General features: G+C 40.7%; 1 protein-coding gene across 4 annotated transcripts in view; it reads right to left on the bottom strand.

The window, feature by feature from the left end:
- Positions 1 to 607: 607 nt before the first annotated feature.
- ldb1b (LIM-domain binding 1b) overlaps positions 608 to 13,613 on the bottom strand; it is a 36,259-nt gene continuing 23,253 nt past the window's right edge. For 3 of the 4 annotated variants that reach the window (XM_086033180.1, XM_086033184.1, XM_086033181.1), the window contains exons 3-11: positions 12,400 to 12,444; positions 11,831 to 11,906; positions 11,643 to 11,745; positions 10,930 to 11,102; positions 7,417 to 7,539; positions 7,234 to 7,317; positions 5,806 to 5,929; positions 5,561 to 5,709; positions 608 to 2,731 (exon numbers count right to left, since the gene is read on the bottom strand). In XM_086033180.1, the coding sequence (XP_085889306.1) occupies positions 2,501 to 2,731; positions 5,561 to 5,709; positions 5,806 to 5,929; positions 7,234 to 7,317; positions 7,417 to 7,539; positions 10,930 to 11,102; positions 11,643 to 11,745; positions 11,831 to 11,906; positions 12,400 to 12,444 (1,108 nt within the window). In that variant the 3' untranslated portion in view covers positions 608 to 2,500. Of the gene's footprint in view, positions 2,732 to 5,560; positions 5,930 to 7,233; positions 7,318 to 7,416; positions 7,540 to 10,929; positions 11,103 to 11,642; positions 11,746 to 11,830; positions 11,907 to 12,399; positions 12,445 to 13,613 lie in introns of all 4 variants that reach the window. The other variant, XM_086033179.1, reaches the window with a different exon arrangement.

Raw genomic sequence — 13,613 nt, 5'->3', positions numbered from 1 at the left:
AAAATATCGATATCGCTATAGTGGCCTATACAATATGCATACAATTTTCTTTTGGAATTGTATGCTTTTATCTGAATTTGACCAGGCAGATGCAAACTTAATTGCACTTTGCCACCTAATAGTTGGACATTATCAAGAGGAATTACAATTTCTTACCTTAGAACACATTGAGCTTGCTTATTTTGCCACATGAAAAAAAAAGTACTTTTCATTAGATAAAAAGTAATTACTTTGGGTACATGTCAAATATGACAATATCCATATCGCATGCTTTTTTCCAATATTGTGCAGCCCTAACATATATACCAATATATGCAGAAGCTTAATCTTGTTTCATTTTTTCATTCTTAGATTAAATGTATTTTAATCATTCTCAAGGTGTTTTCCTGGTTGTACCGTATGTTAATGAGTGGATGTTTAAAAACTGCTCCTGAGTCATGTGACAATGTAATATAAAGTAAAATTTGAAAATAATTAAAACCTAAATCTATTGGCTCATTATCACACATTTTGTTTTCATAGTCATTGTGTACTATATACAATATGTATGTTGCAATGTTAAGTACAAACTTTGTTTAGCAATAACTTCATAACTCCAAACAATCTCTAAAGTGAAAATGTATCTTTTTTTATTGGTACCATACATTAATTAGCAAGGGCAGAAACTAACCAAATAAAAAAAAAAATGATACCAAACAATGATTCTACAGGGTTTGAGGAAGGTACAAGTCACCATTCTAACTCAATTTTAAATGAGTTGAAAGTGTAACAAAATAGAAATGTACAAAGAGTTCGAAGATTCCACTTCACTTATGGTCGTGATGAATACCACAAGGGCCAAATCAAGAACAGCAGGACTTCTTTCAGGCTTTTTAAGACTCACGAATGCAATTTTAGACTAAACTGTTACAAACTATGCAGGATGGACATAATGTTAAGCTGGTTTTAGAACATGTCTGAAGGTGGCACAAATTAAAACATTGTGGGGGTGGGGGGCGATGGTGATCTGAACTTAGCCAGTGATTGGAGTGAAAGTCAAACTAACATTTCAGCACATTCACTTGACACTGGGTTGAATCAGGTTACGCAGTACATAAAACTTCTGACAGTGGAGGGGGAAAGAACTCACAATTTATGTAGACATAAAACAGCTGAGTGAATTTCTGAATGTCCTAAATAAATACAGAAGAAAAACAAAAGACACAGGAAACACTTTCCCATGGTGCCATTGTACCCTCAGGGCTTTTGTCATTTAATTTACACTACCCTTAAAAAAAGAGGGAGGGGCAAAGAGCTGGGTGGGTTTTTTTCTCATTTCTCCTATTTTGTTTCTTTACATTAGATCAAGATGGCTTTAGGTATATCTAAGTAAGAATACATCTTATTACAGTCAGACAGAACTTTGCTACTACCTTAAATATACAAGCACAAATACACAAAATTTCAAATTTCCAAAAGCAACGGAAAGACAAAATAAAACATCCACACTAAATAATTTTTCTTTTATAAACACAAAAGATAAAAACAATATATTTTAGGGGAGGAATAAAAGTCCTGTGGTGCTCCTTGGTCTGTAGCTTTTCAGTATTGGTAAAAAATAAAAATAAAGTAACAATTGAACTGAAGATCTTTAATAGAAATTAAAAAACATTCTAGGGAAATATATACTGTATAAAAACTCTTAAAATGTGTATGTTGCTCACGCCGGAGTCTCCTCAGAGATGGCTCACGCACCAAGGGACTGAAACTCCTTCCATCATGTATTTGTGGGTGTGGGTGTGGTTAAATGTTTGTTTAGTGTAAATTGTTGCATCTCACACTAAAAGTGTGACAATTTCAACAATTTTGCAAGACGTCTCTAAATTCTGGCCTGCTCGATTTGGCAAAGACACTAACGTGTTTAGGCTTCTCTCCTCAAACTTTTCTCATGCACTCGCTCACTGTGTCTGTCTGTCTGTCTATCTTACTCTCACGCCGCACGCACACATACATGCACGCACACAGATACTTTATCAACAAAGGTTTCTAGTGCCTTAATGCATCAGAGCAGTCCAGAATTGAGTCGTTTAGAGGCTGGTGGACAAGCTGTCCCTAAGCAACTTGCCACCATGGCCATGCCACACTCCTTTGTAGCGTTCTTGGGTTTAGTGTGGTTAGTTCTCTCCTGGATTCAATCACCACGCCTCCATCACCACTATCATGTCGCTGTCCAAAGTGGAAATTAGCAAGAGCAGACAGGACATTTTGAGTATGATACGCAGAACAGGACCAGAAGAGGGTTGGGGCCACGGTGCCCTATGTCGGGAATTCACACAGTCATGATGAAGCTCTGGCAGGAGGTCGAACTGAGCTCCGCCAGGCACCGCGTGTTGGAAGAGTCAGAGCTCAAAACACATGTCGAGGGGGCTGCTAAGAAACCTGTTGCTCTCGTGACGTTTGTCTTTGGGAAGGCTCAGAGGAGGGCGCGAGGGAATTGTGTTGCAGAGGAGGAGCCCGATCTCTATTGCGATGCCTGTGAGGTGGGGTTGTCGCTCTTGCTCTCCTGGCTAGAGGGCGCCTTGTTGTTCCAGGGCGAGTTGGATCCCAGCGCCGGGGAGTTGTTGAAGCTGTCCTCATCGTCAATGCCGTTGGCTGCATCAAACTGGGTGTTCTCCAGCCGCGTGATCAAACGCTCGTCCTCGTCGCCAAACTCCCCGCCCATCAGTGTGGGCTCTCCCACCACCATCACATCCTGTACAGACAAAAAATGTTAAATGGGGGGGATCTTTGATGTGGATGAGGTACCCTGCAAAAAAAATACATAAAAAAATCAAATAAATCCAAGAAAGAAAAACAGTCTTATTTCTAGGAAATTGTTCTTATTTTTGATCTAAAAAGAATAAGAAAAAGAGTAATCTTGATAAGCATGTTTTGTGTCTGAAAAGTAATCAATACAAATACAATGGTACCTCTACTTACGAAATTGATTGGTTCTGGAAGAAATGTCTTAAGTAGAACATTTTGTAAGTAGAGACGTGTTTTCCATGTAAATGCCCTAATACGTTCCCAGCCCCCCAATATTCAGACATAAATGTTTTATAAAGCATAGAAATGCATCAAAACATGTAACAAATACATCTTACAATTAGGTTATTGCACAGTAAATAGAGATGTGCATAATGTAAAAAAAAAATAAAGAATAGAGTAAAGAATACAAATGATGGTCGTTTACCTTTTAATTGCTGTCCTCATCGCTTTTTGCCCTCTTTGGTTCATGTTCTCACTCAGAAGTGTTTTTTGCATGGCGTTTTGTAAAGAACTGATTTAATAACGTGGCGACTGTCAGATTCTTTGGCGAGATCGACCAAACACATCCCCGTTTCAAACTTTTCTATTATCTCTTGCTTTGTTTGTATGGACAAAAACGATTTTCTGCTTTTTTCTTTTCCTCGTTTCTAATTCAAACACTAGTTTGAATAGTGTTCAGACTATTGGAACACCACATGGCCCGAGGGGCAAATGACGAGGACGCTGCATCGACATAACTATCATATATCTATCTACCTGTCTATCTACACACATAGACGCATACGGTAGAGGTCCCTCTTAGCCAATGGGATGCCAGGAAGATGCTAGGTAATAGCCAATGGCAGAGCAGCTTTGAGTATGTTGCGTTCAGGAAACTCAGGAGCTGCGAGTGGCAGCCCATACTGTATTTTTAAATTTCGTATCTTGAAATTTCTTTGGTAACAAGAGGCAATATTTTCTTGTTGAGGCGTTTCGTAACTTGAAAATTTCGTGTTTAGAGACGTTCGTAAGTAGAGTACCACTGTATCAAACTTTCTTAAATTAGATTTTACGGCTAATAAGAAATATTTGAATAACCCCAATTAAAGTTTGAATTTGCCTGGTTTTAACATGGAAGGAAACAAAATTTTAATCTAATCTACGCAAGAAAAAAACTGATTACGATATTGGTATGTGGAAAAGTGGAAAAAAATTGTCTGAATACGGTACTAATAGCGACAGTGAAGCCCTGCTATTTCCCAGCATGCCTTGCAGCACTCTTTGAACAGCCAACCCCCACATACTCACGTTTCGGCACCCACGGACTTGCAGTTTCTTTTTTTTTTTCCCCCCAATTGTTTTGGTGGGATTTTTTGGGGGTTCTGGCCAAGTACATTTTGCTGCACTAGGGCTGGGTGACATGGCTGAAAATGTAAACATAAATGAGCCAAGGAGACGACGTCAAGTCATTTCAATTTTACTCTCCCACGCAAAACTCATTGTTTACAGAGCAAGCACAAGCACTGTCGTCACTGTCACTCAAAACAGTGGCCGAAACGCGCCGCTTGTCAGATGCTATGCTGCAAGTGTGAAAAGTCCAGCGCAAGCTTGCACAGTACAGCTGAATCTGCCACTCACCTGTTCTAATGGAAAAGCAACAGCAGCTGTGTGGTGTGATGCCGGGCATAGCGGAGTGGTGTGGGCCTGTTTGGGGCTAATGCTAAAGTGGCATTAGTGGAATCCTTCACACCTATACCGGAAAGGCTGTGAACGATGTCAAAAACACCGCGCCGTGAGCTAGCCGGCACCTTTGGGTGCGGTTAGCCGGAAGAGACATCACAGAGGAGTGTGACATTAGTGCCACCAAATTTGATGTCGTCCAGATGCAGTCCGGTGACAGCCATAAGATAGGCTTGTGTGTTCCAGTCGGCGGCTCCCCGCATGCGACCAGGAGGGGCAGCCGGCACCGTAGGTGTCCTTGCCAGCCACATGCTGGATGTCTGTAGTGAACTCAGATATGGCAGCAAGCTGTCGTTGACGTTCATGAGGCTCTGAAATATCTGTGCTGCCCCCTTGATGCCGAAAGGCATCCACAAAAATTCGAAAAGGCCGAAGGGTGTGATGACAGCTGTCTTGGGCACATCCTGCAGGTATACCAGTCCCTGATGGTAACCGCGCACCAGGTCCACCTTGGAAAAGACAGTAGCCCCCGCCAGGTGCACTGAGAAGTCCTATATGTGCGGGGCGGGATATCGGTCGGGGATCATGTCGCTGTCCAGGTGGCGGAAATCGCCACAGGGCGCCAACCAAGTTAAGTCAAGTCAAATTTATTTATATAGCCCTTAATCACAGGAAAGTCTCAAAGGGCTTCACATATGCACCAGATCATATACACGACATCCCCTGATCTTAACCCCCAGGAGGGCAAGGAAAAACTAAAAAAAAAAACCCATCTGGGGAAAAGTAAGAAACCTTGAGAAGGGACCACAGATGGGGGAATCCCCCTTACAGGATGATCAGGCTGCAACCACCGTCAACCTTGCTCACCAATATCGACCAAGTGAAGGCTTGTAACTCGAAAAACTCCTAACTTAGGGTACTTGGAAGTCAAGGTAGCACTATCACACAAAAGACCAACTAATACTACCTCAAAATGTTAGATTCTAATCCCAAATTCTGTGCCATTTATACAGAAGAGCCAATAAAGGTGCATGTCCTGGTGCAGACAATGAATCAACAGAGCACTTTGTCAAACACCAATAGCACAGACTGAGAATTACACTGATGTACTTACTGGGACCTGGCTGGACAGAGGGAAGCCACTGCCAGGACTCTTCTTCTTGTTATTGTTGTTATTATTAGTTCCTCCTCCTCCGCTGATAGTACTGCCACCTGACATCTTACGCTTCCGCCGTTTGTTTGGAGCCTGTCTTGATGGCTCGGCTACACATGGGAAACAGGAAGAGTTACATGTATGGAAATGATTGTGTGTATTTAGTGTCCCTGTCATATGTTGGTATATGTGTGTTGTGCATATACCTGGAGGAGCCACCATTCGCTGCCATTTCTGGAAGAGGCAGGTCTTGAGGCAGTCTCTGGGGCTGAGGCTGTACGTCTTGTGTCTGGACATCAGTTCCTGCATGGGCTCCAGGATCACACACAGCTAGAGCACAGAACACAGAAGAAGGCGGTGATAAAATAATAATAACACAGTTCAAATTTTCAGTACCCACTTTGTTAAATATGAGTAAAAGTAAATTACCATTGCAATTTTAGTCAACCATTTCAAATCAATGTACCCAACAAAATCAGATTATCATCAACAGGGTTAGGATTTGCTCACATTAGAATAACTAGTATTAAAGAGCTACACATCACTGTCAGGTGTGGCTACAGCTTTAAAAATATAAGGTATATCCACTATGTATGTTCATAAATGATACTCATTATGATCTCTCAATTGACATGGTATTATTTAGACTCTACCTAATTTTGTTGGACGTCACACAGCTAACCACAAATGCAGGCATGCATGTAAAGAACGTCAGAGAGATGCGCTACCACTGGTTCCAATATATTTTAGCCGCAGAGGGACTTGAAAAGTGACCCTCTGTTTCCAAAGCTCACGTACTCATGGATGAGCTACAGACATTTAGTTGACTGAAAACAAAGTTTACCCCAATCCATATCGCTGAAGAAACACACATTCATAATTTTAATGACTAGGTAGTCTTTATTTTATAAACCCAAACAAAAGTGAGTTTTCAGTTCTGGGCAGGTGCCGCACAAGCAGACACGCAGCCAAATAAAGAGAAAAATGAAATAAAAGCAACAGACACCCCCCCCTTCCCCTATCACTATTTGTCCAAAACCAGCAGAGGGCGAAAATAAAGCCACACAAGCTATTTCTATTGTTAAAGGAATCTGCTACTTTTTAAATCCACAAGTATTCTGCTTTTTCTTTCGTTTAAACTAAGAATTTAGAGTTTAACTGCTGTGAAAAATTGTTGTCAGATAATTTTCTTTTTCAATAACAATTTGTGCTCTTTTGCTTTTTTACTTGTCATCCAAAATGCAATATATCAAATAACCGAGAGCACATTTTCTCACCCAAGTAACAAGAGTATTCAGTCAACAGTGTCAATGTGACACTTTCAACGAATAAGAGAAGCTTTGTTTAGACAACGTTCAGAAATTGTTTCATGTTTATATTCAACAACCAGAGACTGACTCATACAGTGAACATTGTTCAGAAGGCACATAACTTGCAGACCCAGTCTGACTTGTATACGCATTATTAGAAGCGAAGACACACACTCCTCTGCATATTACCCTTCAAGCCTATTGTCTCTACACACAACACCTACAAGACGCTCTTAAGGTGTATGGTCAAATCTAAAACAAAACATTGAAGCAAAAAATTCCGTAACACCAAGTGGAGGCTCTGATGTTTTGTGTTTGACTTACTCGGAGGTAGTTTAGAGTAGAGTTTGACAGGCCACATCTTGTAATATTTTTGGACAGCTGGTCCAGCATCTGTGGGTCCTGGGCCTGCGCCGGTTATCAACAGGACAGAATAAATAACTGACACACACACACACACACAGTCAATAGTATAATGTAAAAGGTTCAGGACTGCCTTCCACTCACATGCATGGCCAGTATACTGCGAGGGATGAGTTCACGATGTTGCCGGATGCTAAAGTGCCACGTTTTTATCCTCATCATGTCGTCAAACATGAACTCCAAGTACAAGCGCCCCTCAACACACACCTACAGAAGGGAAGTCAGAGTAGGATTAGAATGTGTATTTTCAGAGTTTGATCATTAAACTATAAGTTAAGCAGCAAAATGCACTCGTTTTTAGCCATCTCTGGGGGCGGCCATTTTGTCTTCTGTCGACTGAAAATCACATCACAACTGCTCACAACGACCAATCACTGACCTGTTTTCTGAATCTGAGCTGTATTTTGCTGCTTAACTTATATTCCACAAAAGCAAAATTAATCAGAATGCGTAGAACATATTCTTGAAAAAAAAATGTTTGCGTTGACTTCCACTTTAAGAAATTATTGTAGATTTATCCTCAATTCATGTATTTATTAATTAATTAACTTACAACCTAATTTAACTGGCAACAGTCAAATAAGGCGAGAAATACTTTTCGTGATACTTTTTATGCCAATACCAAGTATCGTTACGTTGATGAATTATCGATACCTTATGTTTTGCATGTTCTCTAACATACCTTTGGAAAATTTGAGGTCCTAAAGTTGAGCTTTGTGAATGGAGTTTTATTTATTGCACTCCTGTGTATCAGGAACAGTTAACGGAACAGTTTATGCACTTTTCAATCGTGACACTTGAACAAATGTCAAATGGCACTTAAGTTAACCCATTAAGGCCAGGAGCACAAAACCGCGTTTTTACCAATAGAGCCGGGAGCCCTGTTGCATTTTTCTACCTATAAAGCCGGGAGAGCGGATCCTTCTTTTTCTTTTTTTAAATCTAATTATCTGTCTCTTACCTAATGAAATGCATCAGAATACACATGTGACAGTGTTGAGAGACCACGGACGTCGCGGAATTTTTTCTGGCATTAATGCAGCGCAGACGATTGCGGGAGCTATGAAATAAGTGATGGCAGTGAAAGACAATACGCTTGTGGACTTCGAAACAGTGGAACGTGATATATGGTTAAAGGGAGGGTGGGGCCGGGATGGCGATGTTTTCACTAACAAGGTCATTTTATATATTTTTTGATCAGGAAAATGAAAAGAGTTGTCATTTTCTATTGTATCAATAAATTAGGGAGAAATTAGGAAATAAGTGACCCCATAAATAACGCCCCTTGTTAATGAGGAGAATGGCCGAGCCCTCTAGCGTTCTATCCCTGTTTTGCCGGAGTCACGGGAGTAACCGATTCCAAAACTCTCCATTGGGAATCATTGTACTTTCATTGCTTATAACGTCCAAAAACGGCGATCGTGTGGCACCAAAATTTATGTGGATCTCTACTAATGCCCACTTCAACATATCAAAAGGATTAACCTCTCCGTGGCTGATTTATATGAGAATGAGGAAATGTGGAAGTGAGCAGAGCTACATAGGCTGGGACCTTTCGGCTAATCAGCCGAAAAGGTACGTTCCAATGCGGCCACACTCTGTTGTGGAGTCAGCCCCGCTGGAACTTTTTGTTCGCTGAACATTGACGCTTGTTCGATGAGGGCTTAACTCACTCTCTGGCGGCTCTCTGTCTGACAACGCACGCGACTGCTTGGGAGGCAACCCCGCGACTTGAAGATCGACGCAGGCTGGACGCAGAGTAAGGAGCCAATGTTGTTGTGCTAACACCTTTTGTTTTAACGAACTGAAGCTAGTTGTTGCTTAGCCGGGGAGGGAAGAAGGGGCCGTAAAGCTCCAATCTGTCTGCTGCTGCTGCAAGCCGGCGTCTGCCTCCTGAGAGTTGACACAAGTTTAGCGCCGCTAAATGCCCGAAATATAAACAGTCGGGGTTTGTGTGCGCATTCATGCTCTTGTCCGCTTCAGATTGTGAAAGTGGAGGAGCAATCGCCACGGTATTTTTGATTTTTCTGGAGGTGATCATGATGAGATCACGTTTTATGTCAATAAATCCAAACTATTGTGAAGAACACTTTTATACTTTCACAGGTTGAAGTGGACAAGAGTAGTAATGAGCATTTGCATTTTGGTGGCGATCGGTCGCCGTTTTAGACAGCAGAACAGACAAAGCGAGCAATATTACCACGCTTGGCTCCCTCCCGTGACGTGACGGCTGAGACCGAAAACATAAGCCATGCCCAAAAAAAGAAGCGGGGAAATTTGTCGTAAATCTAATCACAAAAAAAGACCTCAAATCACTACAGAGTCTTTTGGGGGGGCACTTTAGTACTAATGTCATTTTTACATGCAAACCTATTATATAAGTGCCAATGTTAAGCTCACCCAAGTGTCTCTTTACGATGCATGTAGACAATGATGATAGCAACGTCTTTTTATAGAGTCTAGAATCTAGAATAGAGGATGGTAATCAGCATTCGATTTTTTTTTTATTATCAAAAAAAAAAATAGTGCTTCTCTTGCACTGACACTTCATTTTTATAGCTTCGATTGAAACAGTAACTCATAATAAACTCGGGCCTGTGTGAAAGCCACGTCCAAGCTCTCAAATTGTTTTGGAATTATGTTTCTATCGGCTACAGGGGCTGAAGTATCAATTATTTTGTAGATGTTCAATTTCTGGGAGAACCTCAGGTGTAACCCATTAAGGCCGGGAGCGCGTAACCGCATTTCTACCGCTAGAGCCGGAAGCGCTGTTGCGTCTTTCTACCCTTAAAGCCGCGAGAACGTAGAGGTAATTTTCTCTCTTTTTTTTTTTTTTTTTTTTTTTAAATCTAATTCTCTCTCTTAACAAATGAAATGCATCAGAATCGACACGTCACGGTGTCGTGAGCTCAGGAGGATGTTCCGGAATTCTTTCGAGTCATAATGGCGGACGCCGTCGTCCGTGGGAGATCTGAAATGAGTAACGGCAGTGATATAGACGACACGCTTGTGGACTTCGAAACAGTATATCGCGATATATGGTTGATATATGTTTGTAGACAATTACAATATCGGCGGCTTTGTAACAGAATAGAGGATGACAATTACCACTCAATTTATTAAAAAAATTTTTTAAAAGTGCTTCTCTTGCACTGACACTTTATTTTTACATCTTCGATTGGAAAATCAACAGTGTGAGAAAGCCAAGTCTAAGTTCTCAAATTCTTTTGGAATTATGTTTCAATCTGTCACAGAGGCAGAGATATTAGTTATTTTGTAGGTGTTGAATTTCTGGGAAAACTTCAAGTTTTCGAAGGTAATTCCAAAGACGACCTTAGGTTTTGGGGAGCTGTTGAGCCAGGTGCTTTAGGCCTTAACGGGTTAAAACTTTGGAAACACACGCCTCAGTTTTTTTTATTATATATTTTTATAATATTTAAGTATCGCAATATGTCTCTAAAAGTGACAAAACTTTGCAATTTTGGTCAATTTTTCTACCTTGTGTTTGGCACCTGTGAGTTAAATCATTCAGTTTGTAATAAAGATATATTCTAGACAGATACAGGAATAAACAAAATAGAGGAAAGGGACACTGACCTGTGTGAACATTGGCTTTCCATTCTGAGAGACCATAGTGCACTGATCACAGTCAAGTGAGACAAAGTTGTTGTGAAATGACTCCTTGGGGTGTTTCAAGACATAGTAGAGCTCAGTGGCACCACCCTCGAATATACTCCGAAAGTACCTTGGAATCAACGTCCGACCAATTGCTTGATGGGTGGAAAGGAAACAAAGGGGTAACACAATAAAAAAGATAAGTTAGTTTATACCGTGGATATTTGGCTAAATAGTAAGGGTGAAACAAAACCGGTTAGAACCGTAAAATCGTGTTTTGAGTTAAAAGTTGGGAGTGCATCAAATTTAAGAGCATCGAATTGAACTGAATCAACTCGTTCCACATTGAAATATATTGAGATACGTGACAGAATCATCTTTAATTGGAGGGATACATCTTAGAGGGAAATGGCATATTTGTAGTACTGACAAGTTCATTCAAATGCATATAAAATGACAACAAAAAGCCATTGCATCCTACCCTCTCGCACCGAGTCGTAATATATCGTATCAAATTGTAATCCTACGGAGTCGAACCGAATCAAATTGTTCCACTTTCAAATCAAACTGCCCTTCAATGTTTTCGCAACCCACGTATCGAAAACCGTATCGAATTGCCTTTTGTGGAGAGATGCACACCGCTACTAAATAGGCAGCACGTCAGCGGGATATGTTCAAATGGCATTTGTCCTTACTGTAACGCTTGGGCCCATCTTCCAGACAGAAGGTAATGGTCAACATGGCATCATCTTCAAAAAACTCTGTAGTAAATGCATCCCACCATAGGTTATCGCACTCCTACGGTTTGGAAAAGGGACAAATATTCCATTACGCACGCGTCGTGCTAGTGTGTGCAAAAGAGTTAGTGCAAGAGTTCACAAACCTCTGTCCAGTTCTGTAGCCGTTTGTTTAATTCAAATATTCTGTAGTCTGTCTGGTTGCCATATGGTGTGTGCCTCCTACACCATAAAAAGACAGGAGGTGAAAACAAAAGAAGTAAAACAGTTGGCTTGAGGTAATAAAACAGAAAGGAAATTCTGAGCTGAACCACTATCAGAGCTGTTTAACAACCTCATTTAGCCTGGTCAGACTTTAAAGAGAAGTCAATCCAAACCTTTTTTTTCCCCAAAATATGTTCTATGCAGGCCCACTAGTCCAAACACGGCAGGCATTCTGATTAATATTGCATTTGTGGAATATGAGAAATTCTAATATCTGAACCCTGAGCAACTTCGATGTCATCATCAGTCAACAGAATGACAAAATGGCAGCACCCCGAGCTAGCCAAAAACGGGTGGATTTCTCATATTCCACAAACGCAATATTAATCAGAATGCCGTGCTTAGACTAGGGGGCCTGCATAGAACATACGGAAAAAACACGTTTTTGTTTACTTCCCCTTGCGAGAGGAGACCACAACATTATCTGTACAGCGGTTTAGTGTTGTCTTACCCTATGCCTGGCTCCAGGTATGTAGGAGGATACATCGGGGTTGGACTGGAGAAGCAAAAAAGATAGATCATTTTAATCACATGTAGTGCAACCAACTCAGATCCCAAAACCTGTCTAACAAATAGGATGGGACAGTATACAAAACAATTCTCCACAACACACAATATCCTTTTTTTTAGTTTTTATGACCTAATAGAGCCCACAAAAAACTGTACTCTGGACAACAAACACTTCCCTTAGTAGCTCACAAGACATCACCATAAACTATTATGCCATCATTTGCACAATTCAATTGATATCATTAAGCATGCAGTTAATTGATCTATAAACAGAAAAAGAGAGGAAACATGCTAAAGTTGCTCATTTAGCAACGTTTTTATGGCAATGAAAAATTAAGCGATGATGACTGTGATGGTGGTTTTTCAGGGCCATTTCAACTTTGTCCCAAAGGCACAACTTGCGCTCTGCTGAAAACTGAATCACCACCTATGTGAAATATTTCTCCCAGAGAAGCGATAACAGGCTGGCTGCAGGAATTTCCTCATTCTCAAACTGTACACTTCATCTTAAAATTCTCCAAGACTGCCCGTTACCAATACACAACACAAATACCTGTAATACTGTAGGTTAAATAAAATATTTGGACACTGAGATTTGAACTAAGGCTGAATAATTAATACAATTTAAAGTAGCCAAAACGTGACAAAATACACAACACACGTCTTTGCCGAAAAACACGTAAAGTCCCAAAAAAATGAAACCTCTAATTGGAATCATAATAGTAGACAAAGTACACCTTTATAGTGTTTTATCAACTGTCTAGCTGGGCTTCACAGACGAGAGTTGAATCTAATGCTCGATAGTCAGTGCAGTGCCAATGTTACCCCCTGATAAAAAAATGTGCACGCCTTCAGTGAAAGTGGTACATAACTTGCTTGTTTTTAATTAACTCCTTCACTGGCCAGACATTTTCAGACCCTCTTTTACCTGTTGAGGTGTATTTCCGTCATTTTTTACAGCGCGACGTGCCGACAGTCGGCTCAATGCCAGTTGGCCAACGTTGAATTGGTATAACTAGGCCTTAAAGTCAACCAAAACCTATTTCTTTTCAAGAACATTTTCTATGCAGGCCCATTATTGAAACACGGCATTCTGATAAAAACTGTAAAGGCACAAACTCTACTGCAGCTTACAACAGTAATGTAAACAAATCT

This window comes from Filicampus tigris, chromosome 6 (assembly GCF_054856515.1).
Source record: "Filicampus tigris isolate MCC_2025a chromosome 6, RoL_Ftig_1.0, whole genome shotgun sequence".
Taxonomy (NCBI): domain Eukaryota; kingdom Metazoa; phylum Chordata; class Actinopteri; order Syngnathiformes; family Syngnathidae; genus Filicampus; species Filicampus tigris.
Note: the sequence above shows the minus strand (reverse complement) of the source record. Positions and strands in the feature narration are given on the sequence as shown.